Source organism: Peromyscus californicus, unplaced genomic scaffold, assembly GCF_007827085.1.
Source record: "Peromyscus californicus insignis strain IS unplaced genomic scaffold, ASM782708v3 Scaffold_18__1_contigs__length_77618521, whole genome shotgun sequence".
Taxonomy (NCBI): Eukaryota; Metazoa; Chordata; class Mammalia; order Rodentia; family Cricetidae; genus Peromyscus; species Peromyscus californicus.
In genome coordinates, this window is record NW_026294480.1 from 13,832,085 (window position 1) to 13,855,225 (window position 23,141).

General features: G+C 45.7%; 1 protein-coding gene across 1 annotated transcript in view; it reads right to left on the reverse strand.

The window, feature by feature from the left end:
- Retreg1 (reticulophagy regulator 1) overlaps positions 1–23,141 on the reverse strand; it is a 131,095-nt gene that overhangs the window by 64,771 nt on the left and 43,183 nt on the right. Inside the window, exons 2-3 of the mRNA XM_052743052.1 lie at positions 18,826–18,932; positions 13,274–13,304 (exon numbers count right to left, since the gene is read on the reverse strand). Coding sequence (XP_052599012.1) covers positions 13,274–13,304; positions 18,826–18,932 — 138 coding nt within the window. The remainder of the gene's footprint in view (positions 1–13,273; positions 13,305–18,825; positions 18,933–23,141) is intronic.

Genomic DNA, 23,141 nt, shown 5'->3' on the forward strand with positions numbered 1-23,141 from the left:
ATAATAAACATATAATAATATAATATATAATATAATATAATAGGTAGGTAGGTAAGTAGATAGATACACTTAAGAGCTTTTAGTCTGTAAGTGAAATGTATATATATGACTGTAATATATATATATATCTATATCGATATATTTATCTATATACATTCAGTCAAAAAGTAATCATTCAAATGAGCTTTGGAAGGCACTGAATATAAAATAAAAATGCATGTAACTATTATATGAAAAGAAAAGTATCCCCACTTAAAAATCTAACGACAGATCACGTTATGAGACACAATTGCCATCTGTCTTGTAGTTTACACGTCGGTGCCTTGTCATGACCTCATGGTGTCCAGAAGTACTTTTGCCCCATCTTGGCTTTGGACTTGGCCCTGTGATATGCTTTGGGTTTGGGGGTATGAGCAGGTTGAGGCCTGGAATGACTAGATTTGAGGTCCCATGGTCTTCCTGCCTTTTTCCATGAGTATAAGACACCTTGGGCAGCCTCTGAAGCAAGGAAGCTAAAAGGCCATGAAGTTGGCCTGGATGCAAGACAAAAACTTGGAGCAAAGCCTTCCTAAACTGCGCCCCACTGAAGACAGAAACAGAAGAAACAAATGCACATTGTACACCAAAGAGATGATTCTGTGCTTCTCTGTAACACAGCAATAACTGACTCCGAATCCTTGTGCAGAAAGAAAGCAATACAATACATGAGAGAGTTGTGACGTACTCATTACCCTGTTTCTCCTGTTTCCCATGAACTGCTGTCCAAGAATAATTTGAAAAGGTCTTAAGAACACCGTACTGAGAACTCTTTCTGACCATCACTGCATACTACAGCATGACTATGATCATGTTCATAAGCCTCATGGAAGTTCACATCCTCATGAAAGAATGACTATCACTGCCATGTTAAGAAGTTGAAGACTTGTTCAGTTCACAGACTACCAGCTAGAGGGAACCCACCTCATGATGAGCTATCTTGAGCTGAACTCATATTAAGCCACACAGGACCTTGGATTTTGCAATTTGAGTTGGTACAGGACTCTAGAGGTATTTGGGTGGGATGAAAGTATTTTAGAGAAGGACATGAATTAGGGAAGGGGCTGAATTTTCTGGTTTGAATGTGTCCCCCAAAGCTCATGTGTTGGAAACAATTGTTGGCTGTGCCCTCTGCACGGGATACCCGTACCGTCGTAGGGATGATATCCTAGTCAGGGAAAGGCTCTCTCCCCAGCACACTTGCTGTCTTTCCCATGGTCCTTGTTGTGTTGAGATGCAGCAGGAAGCCCTCACCTGCTGCTCATCAGACACCCAACCTTGTTCTTGGGCTTCTAAGTCTCCAGAACCACACAGGTCAAATAAACTTGTGATTGTCTACATGACCTAGTATTTGGTTCATATCTTTTTTATCAGGCAGGGCTTTGAAACTCTCTATGTATCCCAGTCTAGCCTCTGACTCACAGCTTCCCTACACAGCCTCCCAAGTTCCAAAATTACCAGTGTAAGCCAGTCTGACTGGCTGGTTTTGATCATAAATGTCTCCCAGACACCCAGGTACTAGTTGGTTACCAACCTCTGGCATTCTTGGAAGTCTAGAACTTTTGCAGAAAGGGAAGAGTTGAAAGAATGTCTACTGGGGACATCCTCTTGAAGAGGATACTCAGGCCCTGATCTCTTCCATCTGCTATCAGGTAAGCAGTCTTCTTCACCACTCACACCTGCCATGATGGACTCTACTGCCACATGGTGAAAACAAGAGGACTAAGTGGTCATGGAACCAAAACAGGTAGGTCTTCCCTTCTTACGGACCGAGGTTCAAGGATTTTGTCTCAATGAAGGAAAACTGAGTAACATACCTGAACCCAAGTGTTTTGTAGCAGCCACAGGAAAGTGACTAGGATGAGCCATGGTTTTGCTGTGCTTGGTACTCCTCCCTCAACAAAAATGAGGAGTCACTTAGGCTCCAGGGTGATGGGGAGTGAAGAGATCAGGATTGGTTGATGCCTCTAACCTTGACTGCTACGGGACCCACTCTTCCAGTCCAGCACCTACCACAATCTCATATAGCTGTTAGTGGCTACTATGTTAGCTTCCAGTGGTAACAAAACATAACTGTGAAGGCAGTATGAAATTGAAATGGCTTAATCCTCCATGGTCCACACCGAAGTATCTACAATACCTCTTGTAAAATTTCCCCAAATCCTGGTGTCTCAGAATTCAACAGTAATAAGCAAGGTAAAGTGTCTAAAAGAATATGAGGACCATTTGCCCCCTAGTATCTGAGGGAGTTGTGAAACACAAGCACCACTTAACCAGAAGGCATTAGACATAATCCCTCCTCCTGGAGTCAAGAGAGCCGATGACCTCTAAGCTTTTGCCTCATCATGATCCTTTCCAGGGGCTCAGATTACCCTAGACTTTGCCTGACTCTCCACTTCTGCATTCTAAGGAGTTGTACCCTTCCATCCTTCCACTTCCCTCTCTCACAGAAGGAGAAAACTGAGCAGAGGGAAGGGCTGAACACCTATAAACTCTAAATTCACTTGCACCTACAAACTCTATTACATGCAACTCACTCACCCCCAAAGGTGAGCTTCTGGGGCTAAGTGGGTGAGCTGATGAGATGGAGCCCCATTATGGAACTGTTGCCTTAGAATGAAATGATGGTGCTCCTGGATCCAGAAGATGAATCATATCGAGAACTCATAATCTCAGACTGGCAACTTCTAGCAATGTGAGAAATAAATGCTTGCCATCTGAGCCACCCAGTCCATAGCATTCTTTAACAGAGTCCAAACCAAGAAACAGGATCTGAGCCAACAGGTCGTGCTGAACCGAGGTGGGGAAGACCGGCAGTGTTACCAATGCGGCATCAGAGTTGGACACCTGTCACTGAGCCTCATGCACGTCTCACTGGCCTCCCTCTGTTTCTTGAAATCACTTGCTCACCAGAGAATAGCTTTTCTCCTATTCCCAAAACCAAGCGGCAGCCGACAGGTGGCAAGGCTTCCTCTGGATTTTACAACTGCCTTTCTACTGTTGGCTACACATCAACCCCATATTCTGATTAGCAATCTTTTGCAAGTCATGTCTTCTTTCACTACTGAAAAGCTCTGATGTCTTGACTGAGGAACCAAAGACAAAACTTATAATTAGTTTCTAGTGCCCAGGCTTCCTACACAGACAACACAAATTCTTTAAACCAGCACCACTATCCCCTTCCACTCTGGAAAAAGAAAGGGTGTGATTTTATCACCTACAGATAACTCACGTGTAAATATTGTGGCTTGGATGTGACATGTCCCCGTAAAGTGTTCATGTGTTGAAGGCTTGGTCCCCGTCTGGTGGTGCTATTGAGAGAAAACTCTGAGGGCTCTAACTGCATCTATAGATCAGTATGTGACTATGAACATAGCTAAGTAGATAACTAGTGGATCGTTGGGAGATATACCTGGGAAAGGTATCACTTTTCCCTGGTCTGTTCATTTCCTTCTCACTTTCTCCTGTCCCTCGGGAAATGAGCCACATTGCTCCAACACGTGTTCCCCACCATGATGTTCCAGCTCATTATGCAAGGGACCGGACACAGCAAAGTCAAGGGACCATGCTCTGAGGCCTCTGCACTGTCAGCCAAAATGAACCCTCCTCTAACTTTTCTCTGTTTCTGGATATTTGTTTACACTACGTGAGATATGCCTATGCTTTGCCTCACTGGCCTAAGGTACCTTGCTGGTTTAATAAAGAGCTCAATGGCCAATAGCCAGGCAGGAAGAGGATAGGCGTGACTTCCAGGCAGAGATAGGAACTCTGGGTTCGAATCAGGAGCACTGGAATTCGCCAGCCAGACACAGAGGGAGTCAGATGTACAGAGTGGAGGAGAGGTAAGGAGCCACATGGCAGAATGTAGATTAATAGAAACAGGTTAATTTAAGTCAGTAAGAGTTAGTTGGGAACAAGCCCATGTTAAGAGCAAGCTTTCGTAATTAACAGTAAGTCTCCCTGTCATTATTTAGGGGCTTGTGGTTTAAAGAAAGTCCAACAAGAATGTCTGGCTACATTTCTCAGTATGTTATAACAATGAAAACTAACTTTTCTCTCTCAGTTTATAAGGAAGAACCTGAGGCCATCTTGTTTTTAATCCCAAATTCACTTCAGACTCAGCATTCAATTTAGAAACACAAGCTTCAATTCCACTTAAAACTCCTCTCCAGGGCTGGGGTGATGGTTCAGAGGATAGAGGCTGAGAGCACTTTCTGTTCTTACAAAGGATGAGGGATCAGTTACCAGCTCCACATGGCAGTTCACAACCATCACTACCTCCAAATCCAGGGGATCTGACACCTCTTTCTAGCCCCCAAGGGGGGGGGGTGCACACACAAGCATTCAGGCAAACCCTCATACACATAAAAAATAAATTAAAAAAATTAAAATTCCTCTCAAGTACATACTGAGCACAATGCATTCATTAAAAGCCCCTTAAATATTATTATCTTAGCCAGAGTGGGGATAATATCTAAATGTGCAACTTATTGAAATTAAATGTCCGTGTCTGAGTTGAGGTTGTCTAGCTTGGTACATTTTAGGAAACAACAATATTCTTTCCATAGCAGATGGCTCCATAGTCATGACTGAAAATTTCCTTGCTCATTTTAATAAAAACAGTCACTGACTAAAAATAAGACAAACACCAAGGGAGAGATTTTTTTAATGTATTTTTTTTGTGGAATTCAAAAACACTATTCGAAATCTAAAGCCGTAGTCCAGGAGAAAAGAAAGGCGTACCGAGGTGCTGCCTGGGCTCTCGGTGATATGAGACCGCTCTGAATGTTAGAGTTTAAAAATACTCTCAAGGAATCCAAGCCAAATGACTGCAGGATTATAAGTTCTCTCTCCCAGTTGTTCAGGTATTAAAAGCGGGCACAAGTAAGAATAGCCTTCAAAATAACTAACGAACAGCACACGAGTTATAAAGCCATGCTCCCTCCTAGTCAGGGGACTCCACGCCAGAGCCGTTCCTGCCTGAATCAGACCTCTACCAACAATGCTGACCCTGTACCTCCATTCTTCCCTGCAAACTCGCTACGACTATTAAAAACAGATGAAGAGGAGGCTTAACTTAAAGGACAGATGAAGGACGCGTTCCGAGCTCCTTCTATAGAGTGACACTCCCGTTTCAGGGATTGGGGTGGGGGGAGGGTATAGACAGGCCTACAATATTGCATTTTGTGTGTGTGTGGAGTTACCTCACGTAGCTTCAATTTTCCACAAAAGATCTGTAAACTACGTCAATCAGAAGCCCAGCCCTCTACAGCGACAGAGCTGAGCCCCACCTCCCCGTCCCCAGTTCCACCCAGTAATCCTTACACATGCTTCCCAGTTCTCTACTCAACATGATCGTGTCTCTCTGTTTTGAGAACAGAATCAGACTTCTCGCTAGCCAAAAATGGAAGTAACCAGAAAAGACCATCAAACGATGGCAGAGCAAAATGTGGTGTGTCCAGGCAGTGGGGCATTAACGCAGCTGTGAGAAGGAATAAAGTATGGTAAAAGTTGTATGATGGGTAAAGCTTGAAGTGATTATGCCAAGCAAAAGAGGCCAGGTATAATCAAGGACATATGTTTATATGAACATCCAGAGGCAAATCCATAAAGAGCAAGCAGAGGGCGGATGTCTAGAGCTGGAGGAAGGGAAGAAATGGGAAACAACTACTTGGTGGATGTGGGTTCCTTTTGGGGGTAATAAGAACATTCTGGAACTAGATACCGATGCTGGTGTTTTCTCCAGGTCACTGACTGGTCTCTCTCCACTCACGTCCCACCACCATTTCCCAGGATGTAGCTCATACTGCCCACCTCCATTTTCTCAGCCTTCCTCTCATCCTTAAGCCCCTGGATTTGTTCTCAGTCCTAAAGGCTTCCTCCCCACCCTCCTCATCACATAAATGAAACTCACAGAAAGCTAGTCACCAAGGTCTCCCAGGCTCTTATGCGCCCAGTGCTTTCTTCCTGGACATAGATGCCGCCACTGCCAAATAACGCTGCACCCTGCCTTCTGGAATGGCATCGTCCTATTACTGAGGACCCTCCTGACCACATTCGTCCCTTTCTCAATCCTCAGTTTTCCTCTGGCCCAGTGGCAACATCCTCCCCTAGGCAGTTCTTGGCTGGCTGGCCTCTCGCTCAGACGCTGTAACTATTGTCTTTCTGTCCCACCAACCCCGGCACTCCTGTTTCAGGATACTGCTCTTGGACAAATTGGACCGAACTACATTAGGAAGCAACTAGCCCACAAGCCAGGTAAAACTGCATTTCTTTGGTGGTTGGAGCGGTGGCCTCACCAACCCGACCTTGGCAATGTCCAATAAAGACTGCTCCTTTCACATCATAATGACCGCTCCATCAGCTTCCTACTGTTGCTCCGACAAACCACCACCGGCTCGTGGTTTGGAAGCCCTCTCACAAGCACCGTCTTAACAACTGTGACCCTGTCTGTCAGCCATCTCTGCTCCAGAGGCCGTGCCCCGCCTCTTCCGGCTCCTCGGAGCTGCCTGTGCTCCTTGACTCCCTTCATTCACCTCCTGGCCCACCACCAGCACCTTCTCTCCATCCCAATCCTGCTGTGCTCTGGAAAGGACCCTGTGATGATCCCGGGTCCATGCGCATAATCCAGAAAGTATCCACATCCTGCATCTGCAAAGTCCCTGTTGGTGTGTAAGGTGACAGGCGCAGAGAGGGGTTAGAATATGGACACAGTGGGGGTGGCAGGATCACCCAGTCCACTGGAAGCACATCAAGGTTCTGGAAACATCCTATAGTACCACGGACTCATACTTTTCTAACTGGGATCTTTGGCCTAGAACCTTAAATGGTGATTTTATACCCAGAATCAATGAATCACCCATTTATCCTCTTTCCACACAATTACTTAAAATCAAGCTATTTTCTGGGGTTTGTGCTTTTTATTTGATATAGGGTTCTGAAGCAGGAGGGAGAAGAGGACGTCTGTGTATTTTGATCCCCGAGCAAGATGTTGGGAAAGCGGAGAAAAGACTTCTCGAGAAACAACAGACCCATTCAGAAGATTCTGACCGTGAGTAGAAACAGTAGCAAAATGGCCCAGAACTCAAAGTGCCCCTGAGTTCTGCTCTCAAAACCATGAGTTTGTTTGGAAACTAAGTATTACGGCCATTTACTTGTCCCCAGACTGTGCCGAGGAGGACATCTGTGAGTGTCCTCCTTGCCCAGGCGTCCTCTCCGTAGGCACGCGTTTCGTCACACTATCGCTTCTCTTGGTCTACGTTCATTTTTCACTCTTCTTTACATCGCACACACACACAAATATGCATCCTGAGTACAGATCGATGTAACTTTTACCCAGGTTTTCTTCTTGTAACTGGGAAGCACGGATGTCTTTGTCTTGCCCAAATGCCTAGGTCCTAACCCTCCTCTGGAGTGGACAGCTTCATTTGTTTCTTAGCTTCCCAGCGCTGAGAGGTCCCACCTCCTTCCCACCCCCTAGTGGCCACGAGCAGAGAAGCAGCGCTGAGCACACTCAATTTACTAAGCCTGAAGGAAAACTTTCCAGAAGGCTTTGCAATGGGTTCTAAGTTATAAATCTCGGCCCAGGAACCAGTGCCAGCTGCACACACCCTTCCATGGGGGCAGCTTCCTCAGTTCAGCAACTGCTCACATTATGGCCAGGTTTTCCCCTTCCTTCAAGCTCACGGTCAGCGGGACTGAACTCAGAGCTTCATGCATGCCAGACAAATACTTTATCAACTGAGCTACATCCCCAGCCTTAATTTTTTTTAATACTTTGAGTTTTATTTTTGATACTTTGAAAAAAAAATCATACTCAATGCTCTTGCGAAGACCTATACGCCCACATGCAGGGCATTTGCACTCTAGGCTGGCACCTCCTTCAGTCTCACGGTCCCCCAAACAAGACTGTGGGCCTTAACATCGAGCACAAGACACTTTAAATGGCTCATAAAGTATTTTTATATACGTATACCAAAGGTGGTGGGGGGTAATAAACATAATTCTCCACGTCATTTCCTCCAGGGTTACTTTCACAGTTGAGTTCCATTTGTCTTTGATGGGTCTCAATATCAAAATACAATTTGAACAACCAACTTGAACACAAGCAACTTGGCCGGAATCTTGGGGGAGCCCTGTGCGCGGCCTGGGGTCCCAGCCCAGCAGTCCTTGTGAAGGATTTGTTCTGTCTATGAATAGGCCCCTTCTTTTGTCCCGAGAGGAAGAAAGGGGCTTTGAGTTCCCAGTGTACAATAGATAACTACAGAACTGTGCTCAACTGTTATTTTTTTTTTTAAGGCATAAAAGGCCTATTGGAGTCCTCATTTTGGCAGAAGACAGACTTTCAAGTTTGTGGAGCTCAGCTCCCATGATTGCCTGGGTGTCATCGGCCAAAACAGGCTTCTGCAGGCATCCAGCACATTCTGAGCTCAGTGACTACATTTCCTGAAAAAGAAAATCCTTTCTTCATTTAGCCCAACCAAAGTACCTTTCACCAGAAGACATTCCTTTAAAACTCATGGACACCCTCAAAGAACATGGCTAGACAGCAAAGGGCCTGTCACACTTACTTGTGGAGGGTCCCAGGTTACAATGCAGAAAGAACAAAGAAAGTTTAAGACATGTGAAGAAAAATCAAAGCTGTGAAGTCTGAGGGTGGGAATTATTGTTCTGGGGAGAGATTACACATTCAAGCTATCAACTCTCTGCATGGGAATCTGGATCTGCCATCCTGTCTATAGAGCGTATATGAGGAAGAGTCATAATTGCATTTAAAATCATTTCCTCAGACTCGTGATGTTGCTCACTTGCTAGCATAAATAAAGCTCTGGGTTCAATTCCTAGCAACACACACACACACACACATACACACACACACAACAACAACAACAATAAAAACCACATTTTTTTGACCTATGTTCCATTATCAGAGGAGAAGCAATTTAGAGACAACAGTTGAACTTTATTTGTTAAGAGGAATAATGTCCTAGTCATCTGCTGTAAATGCCCTGACTCATTCTAGGCCTGTGAGTTGGGTAGACACCACAACTTGGTCTTAATGGTCAAAGATTCTCTCTCTGTCCCTCAAAATACACAATGAGCAGCAAGAGCAATTTTTGTGGGAATTATCTGGAAGCCTATGGAACAAAAGAGCATCTCATACCAATGCCAATTGTCAGCACCCACACTACTTCTCTGAGTGTGCTAGAGAAAGAGAAAGAGTGTGAGACACAGAACGAGAAGGAGAACCTGTGATTTGGCCACACAGGGGCAAAATCCCAGGACTCCTGTTTAGCTCTGCTGGCTAGGATGGCCTGTGCTCTGCCTCACGGTGAGTCAGGTTGGTGCATGTCCCAGCTGCAGCTGAATCCAAGGGCCACCACTGCCTCCTACAGACGGTTCCCTGCTAGAAGCTTCTACAATGTCCGGAAGGTCTGTCAGAAATCCTCTAGTGCTCAGTAGGTCTCAGTTCCTACAACTTTAATACCAATGAAATAAACCTTAAATAAACAAATACTGAACAATAAAATGACTTATGAGGAAGAACATCTTAGCCCTTTAATCTGGGTAATAATGAGCAAAGTATTAAAGAACTAGGTAAAACTATTTGAATGGCAAAGATTTAAGTAAAGAGACCTCTTCCTAACATTATCTACTGAGAAAAACTGGCTAAAACAGAAGGCAAATTCATTTTTAAAAGAAGGTGTACATAAAGAAAAAGGTAGAATGCAGACATTATCATCTGCTAATAGAGGATTTTGTTAAGTGAACAGCCATGGTTCTGCAGTAATTAAAAGGTACTATGAGACTCTAGAGTCAGTCTCAACCTAACACGAGGAAGGAGTCACAAGGGTTGTTCATCCAGCCCAGCCGAGAGCCACCTCTGTGCAAATCCAGCACACAGTTTACAAAGCCCCTTGTGGAGCGAATGTGAGAAATGAGCTGTTCTCAGAGCACGCACTAGAGTCGCATTGGCACAAAGGACAGTCCCGGGTACCTAGGCTGCCTTAGCAAGGCATCTGGGTGAAAGGCCCCAGTTACTGTTGATGCTGTTGGAAATCAGAGCCTGGTTCGGGCATTATGAACTGCTACCGTGCAAACACCACTTGTGGAGTCTACAAACAGCCCTTAAACATGTGAAGGACTGTACGCAGGCTTACATGTCCATGTGCATCACCAGCTTCATGAGGAATGCTGAATACTTTACCAAACCAGAGAAAGGCCCACAGACAGGAAGCCAGGCTCACGCTGAGATCAAGCCCAAATTGAAAGCAGATACTGGAAGAGGGAAAACTAACCCTTGCTGAGTAACCTGAGTAGCTCAGCTGTTGCACCAAAGGACAGTGGGGGATAATGACCAGCTACTGCCAAGGAGGAGGGTGAGACCTATGGTTAGAGTTGGTTACAGCTAGTATCCATGAACTTAGAATTTAAAAAAAAAAAAACAAAAAAACTAATCCACATGACTCCCATGATCACAGAGTGCCTCTCTTCTATGTAGATTCCAATGATCTGCCTGTCATCATGTATTTTAACCTGTGAGTTGCTTTCTTTTTTAATCTTTTTCATTGTTAAAGACATAGGCACACCCAAGGCCAGATGCAAGAACCACTACTGAACATGCATACCAAGTTAGCACCTTGGAAACTCAGGCAGAAATATTAGAAAGCCCCATCCCTGAAGTCCTGAATGGCATGTCTCCCTGGAAATTTCAATGAACAAACACAGAAGTTCCAGATCAGGGGCATATGTGATACAGCCCTTCCTGCTGGGACAGAGGCACCATGCAGTACGATACAGCACAAGCTGCAAGTCCCAGCTGCAATCGGCTTTATAACCAGAGTCCATCCATTCATGAGGAGGAGTCCTCGTGATGTAGGCCCCTCCCACTATGCCCCAACACTACAAACACATGGAACAACTAATGTTCTTTGTGGGATTAAATTCCTGGCATGCAAATTTTCTTTTAGCTTTTCACTTAGTTCCAGTAAAATGTTTTTTATGCAAGTATATATTGCACATTGAACATATTTCCTGCCACGCCCTCACCCCTTCCTCTTTCTCCCCTTTGTTCCCCTAGACAGTCCCACGTCTACTTCCATTTTTATGCGTGCACACATGATTTTGTGTAACTGCATAAAATCTAGAAACCACAAATGAAAGACAACATGTAACCGTTGTCCTTCTGAAACAATTCTGCCCTTCCGGCTTAATTCACTTAATCTGATTATTTCCAGCTGTGTCCATGTTCCTGAAAACAATGTAATGCCATCCTCTTGTATGTCTTTTATGGCTGAAAAATGTTTATGTTGTGTGTGTGTGTGTGTATATATATATGTATATATATGTATATATATATCTCCCATCTTTTAAATCCATTTCTCTGTGGTTGAACATAGGTTGGTCCCATAACTTAGCCACTGTGAACTACCATATGAATTTTGACAGACACTTTCTAAACCACAACAAAAGACATGCAGACTGGTCCGCATATCAGTGCATCTGACAGAACTATGTATCAAAGAGCACAAGGCTTTGTTTGCTTGCTTGCTTTTCAATCCTTTGAGATCAACTCACTTGGTCTAATCTTCCAGCTACCACAAACAGGAAGCAAGCCTCTGTATTTTTTTCCTAATGTATGAAAAACACAGAAAGCATAATCCACTTACTGTGGCCCAGCATGTAGCCGAGACCAGATCTGCCCACACCAGGCATGTGCCTGGAGCCCCTGGAGTGCTTCTAGAATGCGACTTTGGGAACCCAGATCCTCTTCTCTGACTGTGTTCTCTTATCAGCAGGCCTTCTGACCACCCGGCTTCCCAATAGACTCAGTCTCTAAAGGAACGCTAACTCGGAGACAGTCTCAGGCCAGGTGGTCCAGGGTGACATCAACAGGCATAAATCACGCTGGTGTGACGAAAACGGCACAACCCCCTCCTTGATGCCACCTCCATTATTCGGGCTTCCTGGAGACACCTTGTTCTCTGTCGTCCCTTAAATGTCACAGTTTACACCTGTGTGCAGCTCTGTGTTGCCTATGCTTCACCTCAACAGTCCACTTCCCAGAAACGCCAAGTCCTGTCGTCATGAGAAAAACTTGAGGCAAATGGTGGGAAGTGACAGACGTCACCATGCACCTACCCAGCACTCCTCCGGGCTGTTAAAATCAACACCAACCAAGGGAAATCTAAAGGACTGTCACAGCTGAGAGCAGCTTAAAGACTAGGGCAGTAGACGCAGTAAGGCTGGCGGCTGAGCAGAGCCCGGGAACTGGAAAACAGAGTCAAACAACAGCTAAGGAAACCTACACGGAGCGCGAGCTGGGAGAAGGGAGAATACCGGCTGTGCTTCATCAGTCAGAGTGTGTGCAACACAGCTGCACCAGATGCTCACAGCAGGGGAAATGAAGACGGAGGCAATGGCTTCTCATGGGAGCTTCATGGCATCATTTATTTCGTTCCTCCCTTTGCGTGTTCATTTTCTGATGTCCACTTTGGCTTAAATTGGGCATCCCCAACACCCAACCATCCTTCTTAAGTAGCACAAATATATATGGCCAAATCAGTTCCTTAACAAACACAAATGAGTTTCTTCAAATACTAACGTCACTGGAATATTAACCCTTAAACTTTCTCCATCTTTCTTACGTCTCAGTGAAGCAAACTGTCCCCGCTCATCACTGCCGTGATGAACCTGGAAGCCTCTACCTCCCTTCAGGGCAGATGTCACTCAAGATGAGGGAGCAGATGTAGCCCTAGTGGTGCAGGGACCAAGTAGCTGGTCAACATTTGAGGCACTCACAGCCAGTAGACTTGTGTCCCTCCTTTTTCTCTCCTCCACTCTCAAGCCTTCTGAACCGACAGCATGGCCAGCCCTTCTGGAACATTCCAAGGAAGTTCTATCCCTCTCTGTCACCCATTCTTCCACTGCACCAACTGTCATTCCCACTTCAAAACTGAACCTGAGGGAAAACATGAAAGAGAAAGTCCCCTCTCTCCTCACTGCCCAGCCAGGTACTGAAATGCATTTATCCCTGGAGTGACTTCCCCATCTCATCCTCAGCTCCAGCTTCACGGTCATTTTCTTTACTTTTCCCCACTCTTGGAAATCATTATAGAGACGTAGGTCCCTATCACGACAACAGGTCTTCAGTGACACACATCGGCAGCCCAAGTCACCTGCCCACCCCACCGCCTTGCCATCCATCAGCCACATCGTTGGAGGAGAAAATCCCTACCTTTCACTGAGGCTTCTCCACAACTGTGCACCTGCAATAGGAAGTAAAATACAAAACTTAAGCAAGATGTCACTCCCCGGGAGCATGTGCCAGCTTAGAAACATCCCAAGTGTCTTCAAGCAAAACATTTACAGGCAAACCGTACAGTGTCTATGTCTGTTGCCATGATAGATGTAGGCGACTGTCTACATCACACTTGAGTAGGAATCATAAAGGCAGGACACTCTAGAACACCATCCCTGCCCCCAGGTACTTTATTGTCAGCGGGGCAGAAAACATGTGTGCTTAAGGAAAAAGTGCTGTCAAAGAATCATTATAAGACTTGACAAAAAGGTGTTAACCATCATATGTCAAAAAGGACAGAAAATGTGACTTCTATAGCAGGAATAACAGAAGTGGTATTGAAGGGGAAATTGGCATGGTGTGCTCTTCAGATACTATAAACTTATAGCTAAGCTCCAATGAAATCAACAGAAAAAGTTAATTGATGATGATAATGATGAAGATGGATGGATGGATGGATGGATGGATGGATGGATGGATGGATGGATGGATTGACAGATAGATTGATTGGTTTGCTTTTCAAAACTCTAAGGACTATCTTTATTGGACCGAGTCTTGCCAGCACACTCCCAGCTACCAGACTTAAGGAAGTTCAATAAAGAAACCACCACGAGAAGTTTCCTGTACTTTCCATCAAACCAAAGGTCAAATGTCTTACCCTGTGTGTGCTTGAATATCCCCATCAAGTGAACATCCCCTATCAAATTCTTCATAACATTTACTGCTAGGAAAAGGTTGCTTATGGCTTCCAATTCTTTGGGCAATTTGAATTATACAATTAATCTGGTTTCTTTTTACTGCCTTGGTTGCATGAGCATAGGGATGAACTGTTTCTCAATCCTGTTAGGAGGCTAGACTTCTGCTCCCCTGGTAGGCCTCTGAAACAACTGTTTCCTGTACCTTCTAGAATAACTCAAACTTTCTGGAGTTGAGCAGCATGTAAAACGAAGTCAACTTAACCCAGGGTGCTGTAAGCAATACTTGGACTCAGCTAGAGTTAGATATGGATAGAAACATACTGGTCTACCCTCACCTCATGCTAGTCTAACTCTTCACCATGTTGCTCCAACAAATCAGAGCCAACAGTAGAGAAGAGACACAAGCCTGAGATGCTGGCCTTTTGTCAAGAATCGGAGAATTGGTTATGGATGAGGGACAAGAGGACTGGAAGACTTTGAGATTGCTACCAACACGGAGCACAGTTCCGGTGGGGATTGTGTAGAGGGAGGAAGTTCTGACAAAGACTGGGTCAGAGCACAGCATAATCAAAGGGCTAAGAAGGGAAAGAGTAAACAACTGATTCCACAGGAGCAGAGACCTGGTGGGTGAGCAGAGCATACTGACTCCGGGCTTCTCAGGTGGTGGCTTGACAGTGCTTCCCAGGCCTAAGCTCAGACAAGTGGCTACCACACAGACAACTGAGTCCAGGCCTTAGATAAGCCAAGTCAGCATAACAGTACAGGAAGAATGTACGAAGCCCAATCTCAACTAGGTCTAATCCCAACCGTCAAGAGATTGCTGGGCTGTGGCATCAATAGACAGTGTGGAATTCACAGAGGAGAAGACAGAAAGACACAGTGGTTACGGAACTACGCCCCAATATGGCTGTGGGCAGAGACGGGGACACCTACTTTCCTCACAGGAAGTGCCTGAAGGTCTCAAAGCCTGAGGTGGAGATGGCTGACTCTAATTACCATGAGGGTAAAGGACAAGGCAATCACAGGCAAGTTTGAAGATGCAGGAGGAACTGGACATGCTGTAGAAGATGGCCTCGGAGCCTGTGAGTGAGCGGTGTTGCTAGGGTGCACGAGAGTGACCAGGAGTACAGGCTTTCAACGTATCCTACAGATAGAGGCGTCTGCCACAGCCGGAGGTTGCAGGGACTTACAAACCAAAGGCCTGGGTACCTGCAGGTTTCACAAAGATGAACTGAATCACACATCACACAATTGCATCTCTGCTCTCTTTTCTCTATTTGTTTCACCCGAAGTATCCAGGGTGTGTCAGAGAGAAAGGTGGGAAGTAGAAAGGAGATGGGGTGGGGTTTGCTTGCTTCTCTGTGGCTATAGAGCGCCTGTCTCCTGAGGTGAAACACTTCACCACCAGCTACTCAGTAATGTGCACATGGTTCATTGGGACGTGCATTTAAAATGTGGGAAGTGTAGTCAAAATATATATATTTGGGGGAAGGGGGCAGCTAAGCTGAGTACCAGCAAAGTTCCTATCTTTAGCCAAGAATGTGGAAAGTGGGAAGCTGAGAGCGGGAAAGAGGCAGAAAGAAGGTCCCAGAAAGCTCTGCTGAACAAGGCTTCACTGGCTGCTGTTGTCAGCATAAGCAGGGGTGTCTGAGAAAGACTGACACTCCTAACGGGAGCTACAGCCCTACCACAGCTGCTTCCAGACCTTGCAACAAAGTCTACATGTCCCTGAGAGCGGCCTATGGCAGCCAGCACTGTTTGGGGGTTGGAAGCCCTGCCGCCACCTCCAGCCAGCTATTCATGGAGCTCAATTGGGTCTTTGTAAAGGAGGCCAAAGAAGGCCCTAGGGTCTCTCCAGCCAACCACTGGGGAGTTCTGGGAAAGCAGCAGAAGGAAGTCCATCTTTTTCTTTTCCCTTTTTTTTTCATGTATAGAAATGTTGTGTTCAGAACAACATCATTCAATGGAACCCTGAGAGAAAGCCAGGCCTGTTGCAGAGGAGAGGGGGGGCGGGGGCGGGCGAGGGCAGAGGCCAGCATGAATGCAGCCCCCTTAGAAGCTGATGCTCACAACTAGCCGTGGCACAAAAAGACCCTCAACATAGTCTGACCGTTGAGAAGACAGAGAGCCCCCGATGTCCTCCTAACTGTGCCAGCGAAACAGGGAGACTGCCACGGTGTGACCTGCTCACCCACTGTAGCCTTTCACCTGAACCAAACTCAAGCCTGTGGTGTAGGAATGGCTTCTCTTCGGGTACCACAGTACGACGTGGTTCACTCACCAAAGCAGGCTGAGCATCCGTGAATGTTGCTTCATAGAGAAAAGGGGACTCTCCACGTACCACCAGGTAAAGAACAGAGAAGATTACTCTATTGTACCATCCAGGTGGGCACCAATTACAACCAAGAAGTTGTTCTTGGTAGAGAGCAGGGGAGGGAGGTCTGGTGCAAGTGCCAGAGAAGTTGGTGTGCTCACAGAGGCAGGGATGGCGATGATGTAGTTACAAGCACCAACAAAAGTCGGGAAGAGACAAGACAGTGATGGGTCTTTCACTAGGGCCTCCAGGATGAGTACAGACCTGCTGATGTGTTGTCTGAAACGATGACTTCCAGAACTACGACAAAAGTATCGCCTCTTGTTTTGAGTCAGCGAGTGTGTGGTGACGCAGCCCCAGGAGAGCTTCTACTGTGTGGCTTCTCCACAGCTAGGAATGGACACTAACTGGCTCAAGAATTATTCTTTCTTTTTCATCACCCTTTCTTTCTGTTTGCACTAGGGACCAGACCTAAGGCCTGCGCTGGTTGGTAAGCGCCGCACTACTGAGCCAGATCCCCTTTTTATTTTAAGACAGGATCTCAATCAGCAGCCCCGTTGTGGCTTTGCATTTCCTCTCTAGCCCAGGCAGCCTCAAACTTCTGATCCTCCTGCCTTAGCCTCCAAGTAGCTGGGGTTGCAGGCCCGATGTGTCAGCCCCGTCTTAAGAATTAGAGAGTCCAGGCTGGTAGGCATCAACTCCACCTCCTGACAGTTTTGCCATGTTGAGGGTTTTCAAGGATATTGCTTGCAAGTAAGTTCTCCACTGTGCAAGTACCAAAATGGCTGGTTAAACTGAAAACTGATGACCTTGGTGGGTCCCGAGCACCAAGACTGAAGGACTTCCAAACAGTCCTATTTTCAATCCTGGCCTGGTACTCAGAAGCCAAGTCCTTCAGCTCACGCTCCTCTCCTCATTCATCTGTTCTTCACTTGTACCTAAGTGATGGGCAAAGGGAACATACAACGGAAAATACTAAGGTGCTCAGCTTTCTGGGTGGCCAACTTGCTTTAAAGGCTGCTGAACACACCTGCAAATGGCTATGTCTTCTTGCACTGGAGAAAGCTGAGCCCTCCTCTGGGGGTTGTGAATCAAGGCCGGAACACAGGGCTTGCCAGGGCCTAACCAACTCCTCCACGGAACCTGAGGTGTGAGGTACTGGCCTCGGGTAGCCTCACTGCAGTTGGGATACAACAGCAAATGCTGTTGGGGTTGAAAGTGAAGGAACTGGGCATCTCTTCTCTAAAAAGGGGGGATGGGGGAGGGAAGAAAAAGGAGAGGGAGGAAAGGGGGTGTGTGTGTTTAAGAATATAATTTAAATCTGTGGTTCTCAAAATACCTGAACTAGACTAAAATGAATTTGTTTACCTTCCCAGAGAGGCTAGGCATGAAGGAGTTAGCTCGCCACCTGAACACACTAATGGAAAACAATCTTTCTGAACATTGTTTCTGTGGTGGTTTGGTTTTAAAACTGGACGGACTTGAACACGAGCCAGCTTTAAAGCTGACCCATGGAATACCCTGATGGTAAAAATCACAGGACTTTCATTCCGGTGTTCAAGTTCTTGTTTGAGAGACGGTGTCTCTCTTGTAATACACCCCGTGATGGGGAATCTGGGCAGTTCTTATGCACAGCAGCCCATGTGGACCCTAGCCAAAGCCGCCTCTTTGTGATTTTGATCAAATCAATCTTATTACACAGAGATTCACAGGGCTCATTATGTCTAGGGGAGATTTTTGCCCATTTACAAAAACTAGTTCAAACACTGGTAGAGGAAGCATGGAAAAGCTTCCCTCAGGAAGCTTTGATATCGTTGCATAGCTCCTAAAGACGCCAATCACTTATTAAAAACACTTTTAAATGTAATGATTCTTTTTGACATCACTCATCATTCAAAACTTTTACAAACCCTTCAGTGATTTCTTTTTAAGCTTTGCTTTGCTTCACTGAGGTGAAAGAAAACTGTCCATAAATTCGTGCATTTTCCAGGGGCCCAGTGTGAGCTTGTAGGGTGGAGTAAATATTTAACTGCTATTCTCAGTCGCCTACTTAAATATCACCCTGGTATGTGAAGTAGCTTAAAGCCAAGGGAGAGCCCAGCCCAGCGCACATGGACCTTTCGCCTGCTCTGACTAGAGACCGAATCATGAACTACATTATAAGCTGGGATGTAGTTCAGTGGTATGTCATTTGCCCAACAGGTACAAGGCCCTGGGTTCAAACTCCAGCACTGGAAGGTGTGTATGGATACATGTATATATATACAAACCCCAGACAACATGTTGACTCATGCCTATAAACCTAGCCCTCTGCAAGCTGAAACAAGAGGACCACTGAGAGTTCCAGTCCAACCTGGACAGAGAGCAAGGCCCCATCTCAGAAACTCAGAAGGGAGAGAAGGACAGGGAAAAGGGAAGTAAAGAAAGCAATGCCTACACGATACTAAAGCACAAAAATTAAGTCCAAGTCTACTTACCTCTTGTCCTAGACAAAACCATGTCCTTGATGATTTGCATGATAACGCGCCCAAGTATCATGACGGAAATGAGATGATAAACTCTCCATGGAGTCAATGCAAGGAACCTAGGACCAAGAGAAACAGACAAACCACCATTTCAGTGTGAAGACTTTCTTTTCTTTTTTTTTAATCTAAGTTGACTTTCACAGAAACAAGTCTAGTGTCTAATTTAGACAGAGGACTCTTTCTCTGGGGTCTGACTCAAGACGACTCTGGGTGTAGATGTAACCATCTTGTTAAATAAGAAACAGAGCCAATGCAGAAATGACAGCCCAAGAGGTCAGAGTGATAGCTAAGAGCTAAAGACCTTACCCTTCACTGCCGCTCTTGTCCTCCTCAGCAAGAGAACTACTTCCTGTGTGTTTGTCTTCTTATAGACTTTCTGTTCTCTCTTCTCACTGGTTGTAAACCCAACCACATGACCTCCACGTCACTGCCCATCTATACAGACTTCCAGGTCTTCTATGGTTGGTATTGAGATTAAAGGCATGTGTCTCCATGTTGGCTGTATCCTTGAACACACAGAGATCCGCCTAGCTCTGTCTGCCAAGAGCTGGGATTAAAGGCGTGCGCCACCACCGCCCAGTTTCTGCTATGGCTTGCTATCTATCAGCTCTGACCCCCAGGCAACTTTACTTATTAACATACAAATAAAATCACATTTCAGTACAAATAAAACATCACCATATCTGGGTGCTGCGGGTGGAGAAGGGAATGACCTGAAACTGAGTTTTGACTGACTGAAGAGCCAGGGCTTCGGGGTGCTCTACAGACAGGGGGCGGCTGCAGGCAGGGGATGCCGGTCTCTTCCAAATGGCACTAAGAGGGACTGGTACAATGGCTCAGCGGGGTAAAGCCCTTGCTGACAGGCCTCCTGATTTGAGTCAAACGAAAGAGCATCTTGCACAAGTTGCCTGAAATCCGTCTGTGTGCTCTGGCATGCCCCGCCCCCCTTTAAAATAAAGGCCATTCTTAGCTGCTGTGTGTGAGGACTAGAGTTTGGATCCCCGGCAACCACGCAAAAGCCAAGTGGATGTGGTGGCTGCCAATATTCCCAGCACTCTGGTGACAGTAACAGGAATCCCTGGTATAAACTGTTAAGACAGACGAGCCAGAACTGCAAACTCTGGGTTCAGAAACAAACTCTGCCTCAATAAATGTAGTGGAGAACAACTGAGTAAGACATCAACTTTGGGCCTACACACACACACACACACACACACCTGTACATAAGGGAACACCCATGCACACATTCACACACACATGCAAAAAAAAAAAAAAAAAAAAAAAAGGCACTAAGGATCCGATTTGTTGGCACCTCCTCTTTTAAGATCACTACCCTCAGGTCCAGCTGCCCACCTCCTCTGGAGAAAACAAACTCGAATTCCCTTCCCATAAAAAGCGCACAATACCTGCAAAACTCCATTTGGACAGGCCTAGGAGGGAAAGGGCCAGCCAAGATGTCAGGAAGAGCTTTGACTCTTCCAGGAGACGAGATCACATGTTAACTGGCCAAGGTGATAACTGAAACTAACCTGGATGTTCTCACAGACCCCGAGAAAAGTCAGGGGTTTTTTTTTAATGTTATAATATTTTATTTTGGAATATGAATTACACATAATGAGGTAAATTTTTGGTACTGAGAGATGTTTCAAGGAAGTATATAAAGGAGAGAAATAAAGGAAAATTTTCAAAAAGGCTAGTTTGTCTTATACTGTACTTATTTAAAAAAATTATTTTATTCATTTTACATACCAACTACAGAACCCCCTTTCATCTCTACTCCCGCCACCCCTCCCCGTCTCCACCTTCCTCCCCAGCCCACCCCACATCTCCTCCTCCAAAAGGCTATTATTCATTAAGCGGTGCTGTTAAGCATTTGAGAGAAGCCACAAGGCACAACAAAACCTACTATAAGAGTCTGTTAAGGGAAGGGAAGAGAAAAGATGTGCATAGGCCTATGGAATGACCGTGCAGGAAGAGAGATAAAGAATAGGTGGAGCCCACTTTTATAGATGCAGCAACCACCACCCCCAGCACATGCATATATGGGCTTACTTAGCTACGCCATGCATGCACATAGATTACGTGATCACACAGTGCACGGACTACATAGGACATGTAAGGCCACAGGATGACTGAGCATCTTGCCTGGCTACTGGATAGCCAGGTCATGTAGCTGGGGGAGTGGCTAGGAATTCTAACATTAAGTCCTCCCATGGGGGAAAGCAAAGCCTGGTACATTCAGGTGAGGCAGGACCAAGCCTCTTCCCCCGCCCCTCAGAAGTCAGTTTAATGTCAAGGTTCTATAAAGAAGAAAAGGAGCTGGGTGTGACAGTCCACGCCTTTAATCCCAGCACTCAAGAGGCAGAGGTAGTAGGATCTCTGAGTTTAAGGTCAGCCTAGTCTACATAGTGAGTTCCAGGACAAGCAGGACTACAGAGAGAGACCCTGACTAGAGGGAGGGAGAGGAGGAGGAGGATATGTGTGTGTGCTTTCTGTGAACATTATAACCTAACAAACACAGACTAAGCCAGCAGAACCCAACAAAAGGCACAGGAGTCCTAGACCGAATAAAAAGGAGAAAGTGAGCTGAGCACCAGCACTCATCACTGCTTCCTGACTGTGGACGCCATGTGACCAGGCCTCATGATCCTGCTGCCAGGCCTTACTTGGTGATGGGACTGTGTCCCCTTAAAACACGAGTGAAAATAAATCCTTCCTTCTTTAAATTGCTTTCATCGGGTATTTTGAAGATAGGGTTCTGGCCTTCATGCCACAGGCTATAGAGAGAAAGCACAAGGTACAGAGCAGGAAAATAAAATGCTAAGTGATTTGGGAGGATAAGCTGGGCTAGGAAGGAAATATGTAATCAAGCAACCTTCTAGAATGCTATGCAATATATTTGGCCAATGACTCTACATAAGATTCTGGGTCAAGTTGTAAATAAAGACCTCCATCAGAAAGGAACCCATTCTGGTTCTGATGCTAAGTGCCTGTGTGACCTGCGACAGTAAAATGAGCAGGTAGAGGAGGTCAGTGCTTCAAAATTAGTGTTCTGCAACTGTCTTACTTAGGGTGTCTATTGCTGTGATAAAGCACGATGACTCAAAGCATGGAGAGGAAAGGGTTCGTGTTGCTTACATTTGCACGTCACAGTCTGTCATCAAAAGAAGTCAGGATGGGCACTCAAGGCAAGAACCTGGAGCTAGGAGCTGATGCAGAGGCCATGGAGGGACACTGCTTACTGGCTTGCTCCCCATGATTTGCTCAGCCTGCTGGGCCCTCCTCCATCAATTATTTATTAAGAAAATGACTAACATTCTTACCTATAGTTAGATCTTATGAGGCATTGTCTCAATGGAGGTTCCCTCCTCTCAGATGACTTTAGCACAGGGCCACAACATTATCTTTTTGCCTTTCATATTTGTTTTAACACAGGCTATGTTTTGATGTCTGTTTTCTTCCAAACCTATCTCTTTAGCCTGAGTTTGTAATTAACTCTTGCGGTTGTCCATGTGCTGGATTCTTACAGGTTTCTCCAAATCATACTGGAGTGGCAGCTTTCAAGATTTTTATTAGAAATCCACCATAAATGCAGGGCGGTGGTGGCACATGCCTTTAATCCCGACACTCAGGAGGCAGAGGCAGGAGGATCCCTGTGAGTTCAAGGCCAGCCTGGTCTACAGAGTGAGATCCAGGACAGGCACCAAAACGACATAGAGAAACCCTGGCACGAGAAAAAAAGAAATACACCATAAGAAAATTCTTTCCTTTACAATCCCTCACTTTTTTATTGTACGGGGTACTATACATTTTCATATGTGTATACTCAGGACACCGAGCAAGAGATGTATTTACAATGAAACATTTCTCAATGAAGCCCAAGGTTCAGGGGGCGATGTATGTCCTGGCCTCCTGTCTGACTTTAGATGTTCTCCACCGACTCTCTTCCACCCACTGACCTGACTCAGACGCGCTAATGAGCTGTAAGTCACGTGAGTCGAGTGTCAGATCAGCATGTGGCAGTGGACTTGCCTTTGCAGAGTGAGCCAGAGCCCTAGGAGAGAGTGAAAGCTCACTCCAGTTTAAAGACCTTCAGAGCCAGCCAGAGAGCCGTTCCAGCGCCTTGCTGAATACAAAGAAACAAAGACTCAGCTGAAGCTCTGGACGCCACTACTTGTTCTCCTTGTGGGAATTCCAGCTTCCAGGAATAAAAAAAAAAATAGGTAACGACAGAACTTTAACCCACAGACCTCCTTTGGCGAGCACTG